This window comes from Phocoena sinus, chromosome 11 (assembly GCF_008692025.1).
Source record: "Phocoena sinus isolate mPhoSin1 chromosome 11, mPhoSin1.pri, whole genome shotgun sequence".
Taxonomy (NCBI): domain Eukaryota; kingdom Metazoa; phylum Chordata; class Mammalia; order Artiodactyla; family Phocoenidae; genus Phocoena; species Phocoena sinus.
In genome coordinates this window covers 21192790-21210907 of record NC_045773.1, presented here as the reverse complement: position 1 = coordinate 21210907, position 18118 = coordinate 21192790, and the positions used below count along the sequence as shown (strand labels likewise).

At 38.7% G+C, this 18118-nt stretch overlaps 1 protein-coding gene across 5 annotated transcripts in view; it reads right to left on the bottom strand.

Moving 5' to 3' along the window:
* Window positions 1-2639: 2639 nt before the first annotated feature.
* FRMD4B (FERM domain containing 4B) overlaps window positions 2640-18118 on the bottom strand; it is a 281077-nt gene continuing 265598 nt past the window's right edge. For 4 of the 5 annotated variants that reach the window (XM_032649977.1, XM_032649974.1, XM_032649976.1 and 1 more), the window contains 5 exons: window positions 17577-17724; window positions 13951-14070; window positions 11962-12773; window positions 7929-8061; window positions 2640-4369 (listed from right to left, as the gene is read on the bottom strand). In XM_032649977.1, coding sequence (XP_032505868.1) covers window positions 4249-4369; window positions 7929-8061; window positions 11962-12773; window positions 13951-14070; window positions 17577-17724 — 1334 coding nt within the window. In that variant the 3' untranslated portion in view covers window positions 2640-4248. The remainder of the gene's footprint in view (window positions 4370-7928; window positions 8062-11961; window positions 12774-13950; window positions 14071-17576; window positions 17725-18118) is intronic. The other variant, XM_032649975.1, reaches the window with a different exon arrangement.

Sequence of the window (18118 nt, the reverse complement as noted above, 5' to 3'; positions counted from 1 at the left end):
CTGCCACAGGTAAATGAAAGAAAACCGGGCCCATTATCTTTAATAAGTAATGAACAAGGGAATCTGAGCTTAGCATATATCCACTCAATTTTCATTAACGTATTTTTTTAAAATCCTGTTTGCCCCCCTTACTGTGGAGACACTGTTCATGGAACAACAAGGTGGTAGCAGTTTATGAGTTGCAGTGTGACAAGTCAGGATCTATTTCCTGCTTTTCTCTCAATAGCTACAGGACTTGGCAAATTACTTGAGTTTTCTAATTCTCAGATTCTGTAAAATGGAGATATAATAGCACTATGTACCTCACTGGGCTGTTGTGAGGATGACATGAGCAAATATATTTTTGCAGAGGGACATACCTTTCTTTTTCCTGCTCCATGTGGCACAAGGAAGAGGAGGCGGAGGAGTAGAAAAGACCTATGGAAATCCAGAGGAGGGCATAGGAATGGAGCTAGAAACATGCGGGATGAAGGGCCCAATAAACTTTGTGCTGAAAGGTGAGTTAAGTTTTGCATCATCTTCCGGACTCCATATATGTGTTAAAAGACTTTTCTCTCTGGAAATGGGCTGCATTTTGTGAGATCATAGAGCACTATGAATGAATTGCCTTATTTTTTAAAATTAATTAATTTTATTTTATTTATTCTTGGCTGCATTGGGTCTTCGTTGCTGCATGCCGGCTTTCTCTAGCTGCGTGGAGCAGAGGCTACCCTTTGTTGCGGTGTGCGGGCTTCTCATTGCGGTGGCTTCTCTTGTTGTGGAGAGCAGGCTCTAGGTGCGTGGGCTTCCGTAGTTGTGGCGCGCGGGCTCAGTAGTTGTGGCTCGTGGGTTCTAGAGCACAGGCTCAGCAGTTGTGGCACATGGTCTTAGTTGCTCCTCGGCATGTGAGATCTTCCCGGACCAGGGTTCGAACCCGTGTCCCCCACATTGGTAGGCGGATTCTTAACCACTGCACCACCAGGGAAGCCCGACTTGCCTTATTAGTAAGTGTGGAGGTAGGACTTCCTTTGATAGAACTCCAGATCAGTGTTACTCAAGGGGTAATCTAGAAACTCTGTTACTAGAACTTGGGACAAGCTAAGAACAGAAATTTTAAGTCAGTGTTTAAAAACTTGGATTGAAACTTGACAGAGTAGTTTTATGTCTGATGAATCTAATAATAAATACGAATGTATACTTTTGTATCTCTTATTTCATCTCTCTAGTAATAGATATTTTCTTAATTTTTTTCCCTTAGTAATTCACTTTATTTCACTTTACAGAATATAGGCCCACAATGACTGAAATTTTTAAAAACAGGATTTTCTCCACTGATAGTGTAGAAAAAACATCAAAACTTTTCTATACTACCAAAGAAAGTCGTTATTCTAATTCTGAAAGCTCTTAAAGACTGGTGTTTGAAGCTTTGTTCCTAAGAACAGTCTTTAAACTAATAATTCAAAACAATTCTGGAATCTTTAGCGCTTAACATTAAGCTTTTATGAATACAAGGAAGAATCTTGAATAATTTTCTCAAATATAGAAAAAAAATTAAACATCCAGGAAGGTGAGGCAATTTTTTCAATCCACCTTGTAAAACATACATCTTTATGAGGTAGATCAATATACACTGACAAAGGGTGAGGCCCAAGAGGTTTTGGTGAGAAAATAAGTTGTAAAACTGTACTTGTAATATGATGCTGTTTTTTAAAAAATTACTATAGGCATAGAAAAAAATCTGAACTGTTATACAATAAATTAACAATTTATCTGGTAATGTTAGGCTTACAGGGCACAACTATGTTTTTATGTTGTATATTTTCTTCATGTTTGAAATTAAAATGAGTATATGATATTTTGTAATAAAAAATTAAAATGAGTATATGATATTTTGTAATAAAAACATCAATCTGACATGTTAAAAAATTTATCTCTGTCACTTTATAGTTATTAATAAGCATATCAATAATGTGGTTGAGAAATGTTTTCCAAAAACGGTGAGGGGAAAATCATTTAGCAGCCCCACTGTGCTTCCGTTTCTATACCTTCTTTTTCCATTTGGGAGCCAAGTTTTGTCTGTTTTTTCAAGGTACACCTGCAATTCTGAGCATACCATTTCTTGAACAGGAAAAGGTTATTTTCATGTAAGGTACTTGCACAGAAATACTAATCTCCCTATATTTCACTTCCCACTCCCCTCTCCCCGTTGTCCGGGATTAAAAGATGTCAGATGAAATATATTCTTGAATTTAAAAGACCTGTTTGCCAGTCTGAAAAACTAGAATGAATGACTTGTTACAAATAAACAACATTAGTAAGATTAGGAAGCCTACATTGGTTATCCTCCATGAGGTAATAAACTACCGTATTTCACCAATTCTAAGACAATTTTATTCTAAGACACAGCGTTACGTTATGTCTCACTAAGAAAAAAAAAACCGAAAACACTGCCAATTCAACTATAACACGTCAGCAATCAAAAGATGCACCCTGATTTCAGGGATGTAAGTATGAAAAAGTGGGCATCTTGGAATCAATAAAATATGGCAATACCATAACTAAAAATCTACAATCTTGTCCAACCTGATTACTTGAAGTAGAGTACCTTCAGCTGGTTTGTATGAACCTTGGACATAAATGGAAGGAAGGATACATAAACATTTTCAGTAGCACACCTTTCATTTATTGACCTATGTAAAAAAAATAATAGGTCTAAAAAAGTCAGAACAGTAAAAGAATATGCAAAAGGGTATATCTGTTTCTAGAAGGCTATACAAATATGCAAAAAGGAATAAGTTATTTTTTTGCATGTCTTTTTGTTTTCCAAATTATTTTCCCCCAAACTTCATTTTCAATGATACAAATGACTAAGGACCAGTTTAACAAATCAACTTTATGTATATATTACATGCTTTGGAATATAGATAGAAAATGTTCCCCAAAAGTTGTTCAGAAACTTCTCTATTCACAATATGAACAAGAAAACTGTATAAAAGAGGGGGAAGGAGCACCTTTTATGGAATTCTGAAGCAGAGTAAAGATGAAAAAAAAAAGATCCATTTAGAATATGGAAATATTTGTTAAAAAAAAAAAAAAAAAACCAACCCAAAACATCCAACGATAAACCATAGCGCATTATTTCTTCCAAGGAAAATATGAGGTAGTTTTAGCCTCATAATTAAATTTACGGCAGCTTGGAAGGTTTTCGTTTTTGTTTTTAATGACTAATTTTGCTTTTGTCACTTGGTGACTTAGAACTACCTGGGGAATCCAGACAATATGCTTACTCTTCAAATGTTCACAATTTTAAGGCACGCAATTCATCTAAAATGATGTGGTATTCGTGGGTTTTTTTCTTTATATTGTGTTGGGTTCTTGCTGTATCACCTTAAAATACTTTTTCAAACTCTTGGTTATAAAAACTTTCCATATCAAGTCTGCCATTGCAATGACAGCTGTGTTGGAGAGTTACCAGCCTGAACAATAGCTCATCATGCCATTGGAGTAGAAAGAAAAAAGGAACTCAATGATAGTGTACCTTAGAAAATTCTCCAAGCAGAGTTTGTCAGTTACGCGGTGGGCTGCTTCATTTTTCCCCAATCTGCTACCATGAAGTTATATTACAGGATGCTACAGCCATAAGTCTTTCCAGAACCCATTTTATGGTGCTTATGAAAACCATCACTCTTGATAATAGCCTAAAAACATTTACACTCATTCAGGAATTCATGAAAAATCCAGCTTCTCTTCAAGTAATTTTCTAATACTGTCTAAATTGTTCATGTCCGGGTAGACATAGTATGTAATTCTTCACCAGCTCACGAATTCAAACTTTCCGATGGTGAGCAGTGATGAGCTTCTGGCTTCCCTTCTCTCATCATTCTGAATTGTGCTCTGAAATTTCCCCTGTCCTTCTTTCCTGTTGGAGACCCTGAACGCACTTTTCACAGTTTTGAGGTCTGCCTTCAACAACTTTTGTTCTCTTAAAAAGTGCTTGCTCTTGGTAAAGGCTGAGTCCTCCTTGGCAATGGTTCACATGTGGTCTTGACCTTGCTGTTAGGTTAGCACCTAGACTTGGAAAGGTGGGTTGTTGTTCAGGGGTTTTGTGCGGCTTAGTGTGTGATTCACTTCCGGGGTCACGGGAGTCCTCTCTTCCACCTTGGATGCCTTTAGGTTTCTACAGCCAACAGCCTTCTGGGAAGACGAACACATTTTGCAAGGCACACTAGTGTGAGAATGCAGTGCTCGGTCAAGAGGCTCAACTGCAGTTCAGACTAATGTTCCAGGCTTTGAGTCTTCGTGCCAAAAGAGCCTCTGCTCACTATTCTCCAGGCTGTCTTCCAGCAGGTTTCCCTCTGTATTGTCCAGTTGACCGGTCTCTGTGTATGGTCTATGAAAGGAAACCAGAAAAGTTACAACTTGTCATTTTTGTTCCCAGGGTACAAAGATTACTACACTCAAAGAAGTTAGTAGAAAACACTGTTAAGAAAAGTATCCAAAACTTGGAAATAAAGGCAAGGGATGGCTGTGTGTTTTTTCAAGGTCATACTGGAACATGGTCTAACAGGCCCATGCAAGGAGTATTTACTTCTCCTGAGAGACAGACTTTTGTCTAAGTTACATTTACCATGGATGAGGACCCAGATTGTGTTAAGTTACATGTTCACTTGGGGGTTTTTGTTTGGAAGAAATACAAACAACTTCTGTCTAGTAGAAAGATTACGGTCATAGTTTTATTGCCCTGTAGGATATTAACTGGTTTTGTACTGAATTGAGTAGTCTCATCTCAGTACTCTCCCTTTCAGTGTGTGGGATTCAGTCTCTTGAATTATCTGGGAACCAGCTTTAGCATTCTGTTAGTTCTCTCACGAATGAGTTAAATAAATCTTCGACATATGCTCATTTTAGGTTTGTGTGAGAGTTGTATTTTTGACTTTTGAAGTATTTTTGACAGCTAGACTTTAAGCGGTCTTCAAATTAAGGGAAATATACTAGATGTTTTTCTTTGAAACAAAGGAATATACTTAAAGGGAGGTGAGGGTACCTTGGGACGTATTTTACATCCTTAGGGTGTATGGGTCAAGTGTAAATTGGAAACAGCATCACATAAAACAATCACAGGCCCATTTGGAAAGTACATCCAAAAGAAGGCATCCTATTTATTATACAGACCATTCCAATAAGCAGAACCTCATTCCTGTAATAGTAGGTTAGAATAGGTTAGATAGTTAGTAGCTTGCTTTTTATTTTAAACTTCAATGCCTTTTAGTACAGGTGAATAAAAAGTCCTTCGGAAAAGAGCTTTGGAAATAAACACTACGCAAAACCAGATACTTAGTGTTTTTTTTCTAATATAAAAACAAAAGCAGATTTCTGTAACTTCACACATCAGTCAGAACAAGCAGAGCTGCTGCTATGCAAGAAGCAACACACCGATTTGAGGGACTGTACTTACTACAGCTGGCTACACTTAAAAGGGAACTGAAAACTGATCTCATTTCTGGAGACACAACCATTCTCCGAGACAGAAGCCCTTGGTTCTGCCTAGTAATAGGGAGTGTTCAATAAGGAAGAGGATAGGAAATGGAAAACAGGAAGTGAAAGAAAAAAAGTTATTTGAAAACACAGTTTGCAGCAGCAGAGCCAGGAATTTGACTATATTACATACGAGGTAGCAGAAGAGACTTCAACATTTCTAATTTTAGAAAGTGTATGCTGCTAACAGTTATACTACGTCATACAAGGAAAAAAATTTTATTGGTATAAATTTGTAGCTTTCTATAATATTAAGACCTGGACACTCCGAGGTAAGAATCTCTAAATAACATGCACTTCATTTTTAAAAACATATTGATCTATGGCTAAGCATTTCAAATCTTCAATTTAAGGGCAGATCTAAAGTTTTTTATCTTTATCTTGAAACCCAATTTTTCTCTTATTTTAATAATTACATTTTCATAAAAAATAACATGCAGTTTTAGAACAAATTTCTAAAGCTTTATGGAGGATCGTTATACTTGCCTTATTAATGGGTCAAGTTAAATTGATCAGACTCTACATGATAAAAATAAAATCCTAAACGGACAAATGGGTAGAAATAAGCATTCCCATAATTCTCTGGGATAGGAGGGTATGTTGGCAAATCTTTCTAGTAAGCAGGAGCTTAAAAAATATGCTTTTCAATTTAATCCATTAAACCAACTTATTGGAATGTGTCCTAAGGAAATAATCTAGAATTCAGACAAATATTTTACACAAAGTATTGTATTTTATTTATAATAAAAAAAGAAAGAAAATTTAAAAGCCATTTAAAATCAAACTATGTGGAACTGTTAATAAAGTACGGCATATTTATTGAGTGGAATATCATATTGGTTGCATAAAATAAGGTTTAAAGAGTTTTGTAAAAAAAAATGGGAACACATTTTCTACAATGAGCTCATATTATGTGCACACGTACACATACACAATAGGGGTCTTTAAATAGTTTCTAATTTCCTGTATATCATGCCCCTTCTGACTCTGCTATCAAGCCATGTTGGCCTGGCTGTAATAGATGGACAGACTTTGTAAAAACAGATTGTCTCTAAAAATGTTTAACACTTCCTGAGTCCTATGAAAGTGGGGTTAAGGATATTAGAACTGTCTTATGCCCTGAATGGTTTGTTTTATATCATTTCTAACTCAGTCAACAAAAACAAAAGTGAAAGTATACAAACAGGAAAATTATTTGCAAATGTATTAAACAAAATGATGAGAACTGAATTGAGAAAGTTCAGCTCAAATTTTGGGCCAAAGTCTTCCTGCTCTTAACTCATTTGCAAGCATTATTTACAGAAGTCGAAGCTATCTGACGTCCTCTGAAGTATATTTTCATTAAAATTCTATTTTGAGCATGCCCTTTGTTGAGTTGAGACAATTGGCCTAATATTTCAAGCCAAGAAAAACTTTTGCTAAATATGGAAAAGAAAAACAAGCTTTTGGGGTGGAATTATCTCCCATTTGCTTAAAACACTGAGTGCTTTAGTAAGTAACTAACCTCAAATTCACCAGTATTCACCTTTAAACGTTATTGTCTATGTAATAAGCCTCCTACGCCTGATGCAATCTGACTTAAAGAAAGCAAGATTACATTTTCTTAAACAAAAACAAAAAGAAACAGAAAATGCTTTACTTCTTGGCACCAGGGGTACAGATTATATTCGGTGAGAAGGTGATGGAGAAAAATGACCGCTTCAAGTTTAACTCCTCCCACGTATGCAAAGAATTGAAAAACCAGAGTTTGCAATCTTTTTAATAATCACATTTTAACAAAGTGACCTTGTCTATTTCCTCTAAATGTTTACAAAGAACTACTATGACAGACACACAGGACAGCTGGCTGCGTCTGTTGCTTCTTAATGAACATAAGGTTAGACACAAAAAGGCAGCAAATGTTTGAAATCAAGCCCACCAACTGTCTATGAGGAATCTTGGTATGAACAGCTTTTTCTGGGATAGAGATATTTTTCCTGCAAGGTTCCAGAAAAGTCTTAACTGGGTATATCAATAATACAGTTTCAAGTATAGCAATTAAAAAGAACCCTTCAGACACAAAATTTAATGTACAGGACTCTAGAAGAGGGTCAGATTTGAATGAGCTAGATTGAGCACCAGCGAGCTTTTTCTTAAAGGGCCAGATATTTTTGGCTTCGTCGGCCATAAGATCCCTGTTGCAACTACTCCGCTCTGCCCTCATAGTACAAAAACAGCCATAGGTAACATGTAAATGAACGAGCATGGCTGTTTTCCAATAAAAATTTATTTATAAACATAGGTGGCAGCCGGTTTTAGACTATAATTTGCCAACCCTTGAGCTAGATTACTTAGCGTTCATAAAATAAAACTGGATTCCTGAATTCTTTAGACCAGGAACAGGGTACTGAAAGTTTTAAGCATGCCTTTCTCACCTGCCTGGAGAGGACAAAGGATTATAGACGTTGCCATAGCAGCTGGTGTAGGAAGAATGTGCCGGGATCTCGTATTCAGATAGCCCTATAGTTAGCTGGGTCCTCCAGTTCCCGGAAGCATTTGTAGAAGACACTAGAAATAAAAATGAAAAAAGACAAATTTAGTGGGACTATTCAAAGTGAGAATTGTTTAGGCCATTTAGATGTACATTAATCAGCTGTGTGCAGAGTAGAGCTCATAAGCCAGTGTTGGGAACCAACAGAGTTCCTATTCCAATTTGGTTACTTACTGGCCGTGTGACATTGGGCAAACAGCTTATGCTCTTTAAGCCTTAGTTTCTTTGTCTGTAAAGTGGAGATAATAATATAAATATATTCTGTATAGGGTGATACCAGGATTAAATAACCTAATTTGTGCAAATATTTAGCACTGTGCCTAGCAATAAATGATAACATTATTGTTATAAATGTGAATAAAGTTAACTGAAAGACATACTATAAAAAAATAACCCAAAAGACAAGCCAGGAAAAAAAATCTCATATATTGAAAGAATCTTCCCAGTGTCCCAGTCAGGCTATGGTGGCTGGATAGCTTCATAGGCTCAATTGTAAAGGTAAGATGACAAGTTTGAGTTTTTGGAGACCTTTAGAGGAAAAGCATTCCATACGTTGACTTGTTGAGACTTGCCCGTTCCCCAGCCAAAGGCAATATTGGGTCACTAACCGCGTCAAGGCACATTTTTGCCTTTTAAAAAGAAGTTTTGGGGGTGGGGTAGGGAGGGAAACTAGTATAGGAAAGATTTCAGGAAGAAGAGGTTTAGTTCTTCTGCGGGACTAATCTGTAACAAGACAAGGGTATACACAAAAAGGAATGAAATAATGCCATTTGCAGCAACATGGATGGACCTAGAAATTACCATACTAAGTGAAGTCAGTCAGACAGAGACAGACAAATATCATATGATATCACTTCTATGTGGAATCTAAAAAGTGATACAAATGAACTTACTTACAAAACAGAAACAGACTCACAGACTTCGAAAACAAACCTGGTTACCAAGGGGAAAGGTGTGCGGAGGATAAATTAGGGATTTCGGAGTAACAGATACACACTACTGTATATAAAATAGATAAACAACAAGGACCTACTGTACAGCACAGGGAACTCTACTCAATATTTTGTAATAACATCTATGGGAAAAGCATCTGAATATATAGATACACACATATACATGTAAACGTAAATATATATAGGCATGTATAACTGAATCACTTTGCTTTATACCTGAAACTAACACAACATTGTAAATCAATTATACTTCAATTAAAAAAAATTTTCTTTTAATGGTTAAAAAAAAAAAATAGACAAGGGCATCATTTGGGAGCAAAACCCAGTGAATGCCTCATCACTGGGCGTTTGCTGTCCTGTCTCTAAAACCAGTCCTGCCCCATGCCTGGGCTGCATAATGCCAGGCCAGTCATCCACGACTCAAAAACCCCACACTGTTCCTGGAGCCTCTTCCAGCTCTTTCCATTTCCTGCTCCTGGAGGCCAACCTCTTCCTCTTCTCTCTCACACCCACAAAACACATGTGACAGTGTGAGACAAACACATTTCAAAACTCATCTGTGGTCCTGCATGCCACAAGGCTTTGACTCAAAGATGTAACATTCCCACTTTAAGCTTCCAGGAAGGTTTCATAACTCAGAGGTGTGGTGGTTAGGATGTCTGAGCTGTGACCGAATTCCTACTCTGCCACTTAACTAGCTTGGGAGCTCGGGCAGGGTCATTTAAACGCTCTGAGTCAGAACTGCCTCAGCTGCCAAGAGTAGAATAATAATAATACACATAACAACAGCACTCATTACGTAGAACTGCTGCATACATTAAGTGGGAGAGTACACAGAAAGCGATGAGCAGGTCGGGTGGCACAGGGTTCAGTTGACAATAAATGGTGACTGTCCTTACTACTAAAACTGAGTCACCCAGAGAGCCTTTAGGTGGCTGGAAGAGATTACAAAACCCCTGACTAATCGGCAAATAATCGGAAACTTATCTCTCTAGGAGAATGATGCGTGCCTGTTATAAAACATTTCTGTAGCTATAAACTGTAGACAGGAATGAGGAAAATTCCAAAAGGGAATTCTGGGAGCACTGATTCCATCCGTCTTATTCCTTAAAATGTGATGCCTTTTGGCCTATGGGGCCAAATCCTGCTGGTATCAGCAAGGTTCACACTCTCACACTGGGTCCAGGAAGTGTTATCTCCATTCTCACCTTTGCCCCAGTCCTGAGCCACCGGCCAGGAATGTTGAAGTTTCTGAGTTACACCTGCTTCTCCCTGGCCTCGCTGTTTAAAGAGGCATCACCCCAGTGCTGTGCCCTGATGACCATCCACATGCACCCCAGCCCTCTTCCTCTGGTTTCTGCAAGTTTCTCATGCAACACCCAGAACTTGAGGGGGAAGAAAGGCATTCTCTAATCAGAGCCACAGATAAGAAAAAACTACAGAAGGCTTTTCATATGTTAGATGTAATAAATGGGAAAGTCCAAGCAGAAGTCCAAAGTCCTGGAGAAATACGAGAACACTAGAACCCAAATGGAAATCTCCATGGAGATGCCTCTTGTCAACAACATTAGGAAACTTTTAAAGGAATACTTTTCACCGAAGATCACACAATGATTCAGGGATCCCTGAGCTATGTCTCACTAAGGTGTCGTGCTTGAAAGAGGGGGCAAGACTCATGACCTCGGTTTTTCATGTGGTTTGAGAATTCAACCATTTCTTAGAGCTTGAATATTGCTTAATTTTCATATATTCCTCTGGCTGCTAAGTAGACTGTGGATTCATCCAGGCCAGGAACTGGCTTGAAACTGGATGCTCAGTATCTCTGCCTGCTTGTTTGCTGAATAAATGAAACCCTGGGCAGACTCTCCATTTAGGCCCCCATTTCTCTCCTTAAAGTATGCCTAGCACAGCTGGAGGTACACAGTAAATCCTCCAGGAACAGTAGTGGAGTTAGGGACCAAAGTCAACACGTGAAGAGAACACCTCTCATCCAAATTATCTTTGAAAGTCCCTTAAATCGAGCATAAAGTGGAATACATATGATTACTGAATTAAGACCTGCAAAGTACTGAGAACACTGCCAGGAACAGTGGTTAGTAAATGCCACCTCCTATCAGACTCATTAGAAGCCTTACACAGAGACCTGAGCATTTGGAACGAACAGCCTTTAGATAATCCAATTCCTAGATGTGAATGGGGAAAGATGTATAATATTGAAGTATAGTTGATTTACAATGTTCTGTTAGTTTCAGGTGTACAGCACAGTGATTCAGTTTACATATACATATATATATATATAGGTATGTCTGTATATATATATATATATATATATATATATATAAAATGTTCATTTTCAGATTTTTTTTTTTTTTTTTTTTTTTTGCAGTACGCGGGCCTCTCACTGCTGTGGCCTCTCCCGTCGCAGAGCACAGGCCCCGGACGCGCAGGCCCAGCGGCCATGGCTCATGGGCCCAGCCGCTCCGCGGCATGTGGGATCCTCCTGGACCGGGGCACGAACCTGTGTTCCCTGCATCGGCAGGTGGACTCTCAACCACGGCGCCACCAGCGAAGCCCCATTTTCAGATTCTTTTCCCTTATAGGTTTATTACAAAATATTGAGTATAGTTCCCTGTGCTATACAGTAGGTCCTTGTTGGATATCTCTTTTCTATATAGTAGTGTGTATCTGTTCATCCCAAAGCCCGGAACACTTTAAAGAGATGTGACTGTCAATGGAAGACCTAGAAAAGATAAAAATATATGAAAGCCCCTAACCCAGGGCAGCACAGAGAGTAAGTGCTCAATAAATGTTTGCTGGACTTGAATCTGTGGCTCTACCCAATGGCTACCACTCTCCTGACCTTGGGTCCTGGTCTCGTGACCCTTGAGGGGAGTTGGTTTGGCGTAGGTGGGGAACATGAGGTAAATGAAATCTGGATATCAAGTGCCTACGCAGTATTCTTACCTGAAGAGTAGGAAGACGCTCGGCTGCTTGGAGAACAGGGTACCTGCATCCCGGCAAAGCCCAGGCTTCTCTGCGATCCCCTGTCCGAATCAAAGCTAGTCTGTGTGCTGTGGCCCTGCTCCTTTTGCCCAGAGGCCCGCTGGTACCAGCCACGCAGGTGCTCTGCCACTAAGGCCTTGTGGATATTTTTGGTGATGTGCTCTGACTTGGCAGCAGCCTTCCTCGGCAGCCGGAGAGTTGCATACGGGTTATGGGGCACCTGGTCGACCTCGTCTTCATGAAATGACCTGCTGTAGTCCCTTGGGTGGTCATATCCATAGTGGGTGGAGGACCGGTAGGAAGGATTGACACTGTACTGTCCTTCAGTGTCGTTCTCGTAGACGTAGCCACCACTGTAATACAGATCACACTCTGCGTATGGCGTGTACCCGGCAGTGTAGTAACTGGAAGGAGGCTGCCCCTGACTCTTTGAGTAGACGCCATTCTTCAGACTATCCTTTTGTGCTAGGTTGGGCATGCTTCCTGAATTTGAAGTGGAAACGTTCTGTTTCTTGGACCTTCTCCGACCCCTGGAGCGAGTGTCCAGAGTTTGGGTGGTGTAACAGGGGCCGGCCACGGGTGTCACGCAGTAATACTCTGTGCTCGACTGGCTGGTATAGGAAGACCCGTCATCCAGGATTTCTGTGCTGCTGCTTCTTTGGGATTTGGAGAGGGAGAGAAATGGCTTATCGTGGTCCATCTCAGAGAGCAGATGAGACTGGGACTCAAGGCTTCCACTCCGCTGGCGGCAGTGCTGAGATGAAGGTTCGGGTCTGAAAGAGGAGGAAGCAAACTTGTAAAAGACAAACAGGGAAAGGAGGACCGAGGGAAGGGAAAAGGACACCACGTCGAATGATTTAATAGCTCCTGAACTGCACTAGGATTTTTAAGGTTTCCAAAGCTGAACACACAACAGAAACCACTGGGTTCACATGGTCAAAATGAGAAAAGAAATCAATTCTGTCAATTGGGCAATCCACATCCTTCCTTGACAATAGGGAAGATAAACTGATGCTGTATAACCTACATCAAAGCCTAAGAAAAATCCCACATGTCTTTGGAGGGTTCTTTCTTCCAACAGGATAGCAGGATACATAGACTAGGGTGAACGCAGCATTTGTTGGGGAACAGAGTCTGGCTTTGACATTGGAGGCATCTGGGTTGAGTTACGGCTCCATCATTTCCCAGCCGTATGAATGTGGACAAGATATTTAACTAATCTCCCTCCCTCCTCTGTAAAATGAGGAAAAAAACAGTATCTAGTATCTCCAGTCAGACTTGTTGCAGGGACTAAATAATATAGTGCATATAAAATAGCACGGCCTTCAGTAAACACTTCAAAATGTTGCTACTGTCGTTATCTTCATCCTCACCATTGAATAACAAATGGTAATGTCCAGTTGGAAAAATTAAGGCACAAAAAAATCCAGTATCTACCCAAACCATGTACATTTTCAAGCACATTTTCTTGGCTCACATATTTGATCTGTTAAGTGCAGAGAAAGTGTAGAGCCATAAAATAAAGTCCCACTGCAGAAAGTGATTAAAAGCACAGTGAAGGGACTTCCCTGGTGGCACAGTAGTTAAGAATCCGCCTGCCAATGCAGGGCACACGGGTTCGAGCCCTGGTCCGGGAAGATCCCACATGCCGTGGAGCAACTAAGCCCGTGCGCCACAACTACTGAGCCTGCGCTCTAGAGCCCGCGAGCCACAACTACTGAGCCCGCGCGCCTAGAGCCCGTGCTCCGCAACAAGAGAAGCCACCGCAATGAGAAGCCCGCGCACCGCAACGAAGGGTAGCCCCTGCTTGCTGTAACTAGAGAAAAACCGCGCGCAGCAATGAAGACCCAACGCAGCCAAATTAAAAAACAAACAAACCACAGTGAAGTAAAACAACACCTTAAAGCAAAAGTCAACAGAGAGAAAGCGACTGGAATGAAGCCCTCTTACTGCAAGTGGCTGCTGCTGTAAGCGTTCCGGGTGAGAACAGGTGTGGTGGGCACGCTTCGCCCTCCCTGGGGCCGCCTCTCCAGAGTTTTGTAAGGACTGCTGTGCGTCGACAGCATTTCTCTGTGACAGTAAAAAAAAAAAAAAAAAAGAATTCAGGAAATGAGGAGCCGCCTAACATTTCTGGCAAACTTATTATAAGCTGATTAGAAACTTACTGGAGTGGGGAGGGATAAATTAGAAGCTTGGGATTAACAATACACATGACTATATATAAAATAGATCATCAACAAGGACCTACTGTAGAGCACAGGGAGCTCTACCCAATATTCTGTAATAACCTATAGGGGAAAAGCATCTGAAAAACAAGAGATATATGTATATGTATAACTGAATCACTTTGCTGTACACCTGAAACTAATACAACATTGTAAATCAAATTTCTCCAATATAAAACAAAATAAAAAGAGCCTGCTGTATAAAAAGATAAATAAAATAACATTCAAAAAAATAATAATAAAATAGAATTAAAAATAAGATAGATAACCAACAAGAACCTACTGTATAGCACAGGGAACTATACTCTATATATATATATTTTTTTTTTGCAGTATGTGGGCCTCTCACTGTTGTGGCCTCTCCCGTTGCGGGGCACAGGCTCCAGACGTGCAGGCTCAACAGGCATGGCTCCCGGGCCCAGCCGCTCTGCGGCATGTGGGATCCTCCCGGACCAGGGCACGAACTCATGTCCCCTGCATCGGCAGGCGGACTCTCAACCACTGCGCCACCAGGGAAGCCCTACACTCAATATTTTGTAATAACCTATAAGGGAACAGAATCTGAAAAAATTACATCTAGGTATAACTGAATCACTTTGCTGTACACGTGAAACTAACACAACATTGTAAATCAACTATACTTCAATTAAAAGAAAAAAAGGAAGGAAACTTACTGGAAACTGAAGGAATGGGAACATAAAGAGATAATTGGGAAAACTGTCTTTGTGGCTTAGTATCCTGGTGCATCATAGATGAGTCTTAGGGGAAGCACAAGTGATGTGACTCTGAGTCATAAATATGGAGGAAAAAACTAAAAGACTTTTAAAAAAGGGTGTATTGAATAAAATAGATTGGAAGCAACGAGAGCAGGAAATCCTTTCTCTGTAAAGAGCCTCACAGCAAATATTTTTGGCTTTGTGGGCCAGATGATCTCTGTCGCAATGACTCAACTCTGCCCTTGAAGTAAGAGACCAGTGTAGACAATATGTATGTGAATGGAGGTGACTGCGTGCCAATCAAATTTGACCGTGGACAGGTAAATTAAAATTTCATACAATTTTTATGTCACAAAATATTACTGCTTTTTGATTTCTGTTCCAGTATTCAAAAATCAAAAATCTAAAACCATGCTTAGCTCTGCAGCAGGAACTTGGGTAGTGGACTGTCATTCACAGCATCCTTAAGCCACTTTGTCCACTTTCCAGCACAGTGAGAACACAATTTGAAGTTAATTTTTTAATTAAAAATGACTTTGATTATACCTCACTTGTTACAAAAGCATGTCAAGTTCATTGCAAAAAAGTTAAAAAATACAGATAAACATTTAAATGTCCATAATCTGGTGCCTCAGATAAGTCAGAACACTAAACATTTTCAGATATTTTTACTAAGCATATATACTTATAAGCATTTATACTTTTATTAGGATTAACACACACACACTATTATATATAAAATAAATAACCAACAAGGACCTACTGTATAGCACAAGAAACTATACCCCATATTTTGTAATAACCTATAAGGGAAAAGAATCTGAAAAAGAGTACACACACACACACATGTATGTATAACTGAATCACTTTCCTGTATGCCTGAAACTAACACGACATTGTAATACAACTATACTTCAATTTTAAAAAAGCATTTATACTTTTAACAACAAAAAATGAGATCTTACTGTATATTCTCTTTCAAAACCCACTTAAAAAATTTGATTTAACATTTTATGTCACTTAATATTCACCTACACTATTATTTTAATGAGTTTATAGTATTCCAGTGTAAAGACTGACCATAATTAAACAATCCACCAGTTGAGCATTTGGGCTGTTTTCATTTGTTACTAGTATAAACAATGCTGTGATAAGCATCCTGTAGTGTATTCAAGAGGAAAAATTCCTAAAAGCAAAATTGCCGGATCAAAGGGCAAACCCATCTTAAGCTCTTGGGGATAAAGGCATAATAATTTTTAAGATAATGATTTTCCCAGTTATAATTCCTCTTGCTGAAATAGCTTTGTTTTCCCTAATATAATAAACACACTTGTCCAGCGTTATCTGATAGGACTTTCTTCAATTATGGAAATGTGCTATATCTGTGCTACTCAATATCAGCCATCAGCCACATGTGCCTATTAGGACTTGAAATGTGGCTGGTAGGACTGAGGAACCGAATTTTAAATTTTATTTACTTTTAATTAAATTGGACAGCACAGCTCTAGACACCTGGATCTCTATTGTTTAAGGCACCAGTTTTTAGATGCTAATCTAAAAACTTGGGCCAATATGAGATGAAAGTTCTCACTGGTCTTTGACAAATTAGAAATGTAACAAAATGTGGGTTTTCTTTTCATAAGCGAAAAATTATTTAATCTAAATAATCTTCCTTTATTTTGAGACTAATTTCCACCTTCCCTGAGATGCATATAATATTGGCTAAAATCACATCACAGGCTTTGGAGTCAGGCTACCTAGGTTCAAATCCCAATTCTGACATTTACTAGTTGACAAACCCAACAAGTGATTCATGCTTTCTCGTCCTTGGTGTACTTATCTATAATTGGTAAGGATGGTAGTAATACAGTCAGGATTGTTGTGAGGATTAAATTTATTAATACATATTAAAACACTTCAAACTGTCTGGCACATAGTAAGTGCTCAATAAATGTTAACTTCATATTATTGTTATTATTACAATGATGACTGTATTTTGGATATGTAAATGTATTTTTTTTTTTTATGAAATCGTAGTGCTGTTTGTTTGAACATTCTGATTAGGCAAAGTAAAAAGTTGGTAATCCTATCTTGAGCCCTATGTAGAAAGAAAAATAAATTTACTGCAGCCAAATTCTGGGAACCATTGGTCTGTCAACTTTTAAAAAGTTATTGCCCTGATAATATTTACATGAGACACTTGAGAAGTTGTATTATCTACTTTACAGACTAAAAATGTACTGAAGTCCCATTTTCCTTTGAAAGTTCAGAAGTCAGTTCTCTCACTTGGTTTGGAAGAGTGGTATTTAATGACAGTTTCCTGAAACCGTGGGTGATGAAACAGAACTTTGGACACTATACCCAAATTCAGATTATAATCAATGTTCCTATAATTTAATATAAAGCAAGTAGACTTTAAAATCAAGGAAACACCAAATACTTTTCAAAAGATCTCTTTAAAAACACTTCCACTTGTTACCAACAATAAATAACTGGGTTAGTTTGTATGCTTTGGTTTTACAAGATAACACTTTCTGAAAGAATAAAAAGGATAACGCAAAAATGGGTTGACTATTTTGGAGAAAAGATCTCATAGTGGCAAGACATTCACCTCACTGATAATGTGACTTCTTACCTAGACTGTCTGGTATCCACAAACTGTTCATTGATGGACGACTTTCTGAAATGGATTCTCTCAATCCCGAGAGACTTGGGAGGAAGAATTCTTGGAGAATGAGGTACTGAACTTGATCGCTGCCCAGCAAGAGTACAGGTGTCACTGGCTATAATAAGTAAATTGAATGAAAGAATAAGTAGATAAATAAAAAAGTAAACAAATACCATGCCAAAACCTCCCAAAAAAGAAAGTGGAAGATTTGTCTGGTGAGCAAAGTGGTCTTCCAAAGATGATATTTTTAAAAGTACCTATGTTTCAGGAAATTTATTTTTATATTTTATACAATAGAAAAAAAATTACTGAATGTTCTTGTGGGGCCTGACCCAACTTATGCCAACTCAATAGGTGGCATGCTGAGCAAATAAATCTCTCAGGTAGAATGGGTGATACTATACTATACTTTTCTAGAATTATATTACAGAAAAACCTCAGTGTGTAAGGGGCCAAGAGGAAGCTGGCCTGTAAAGTGGGCCTGGATCAGTTTTGTTCAGCTTTACTTG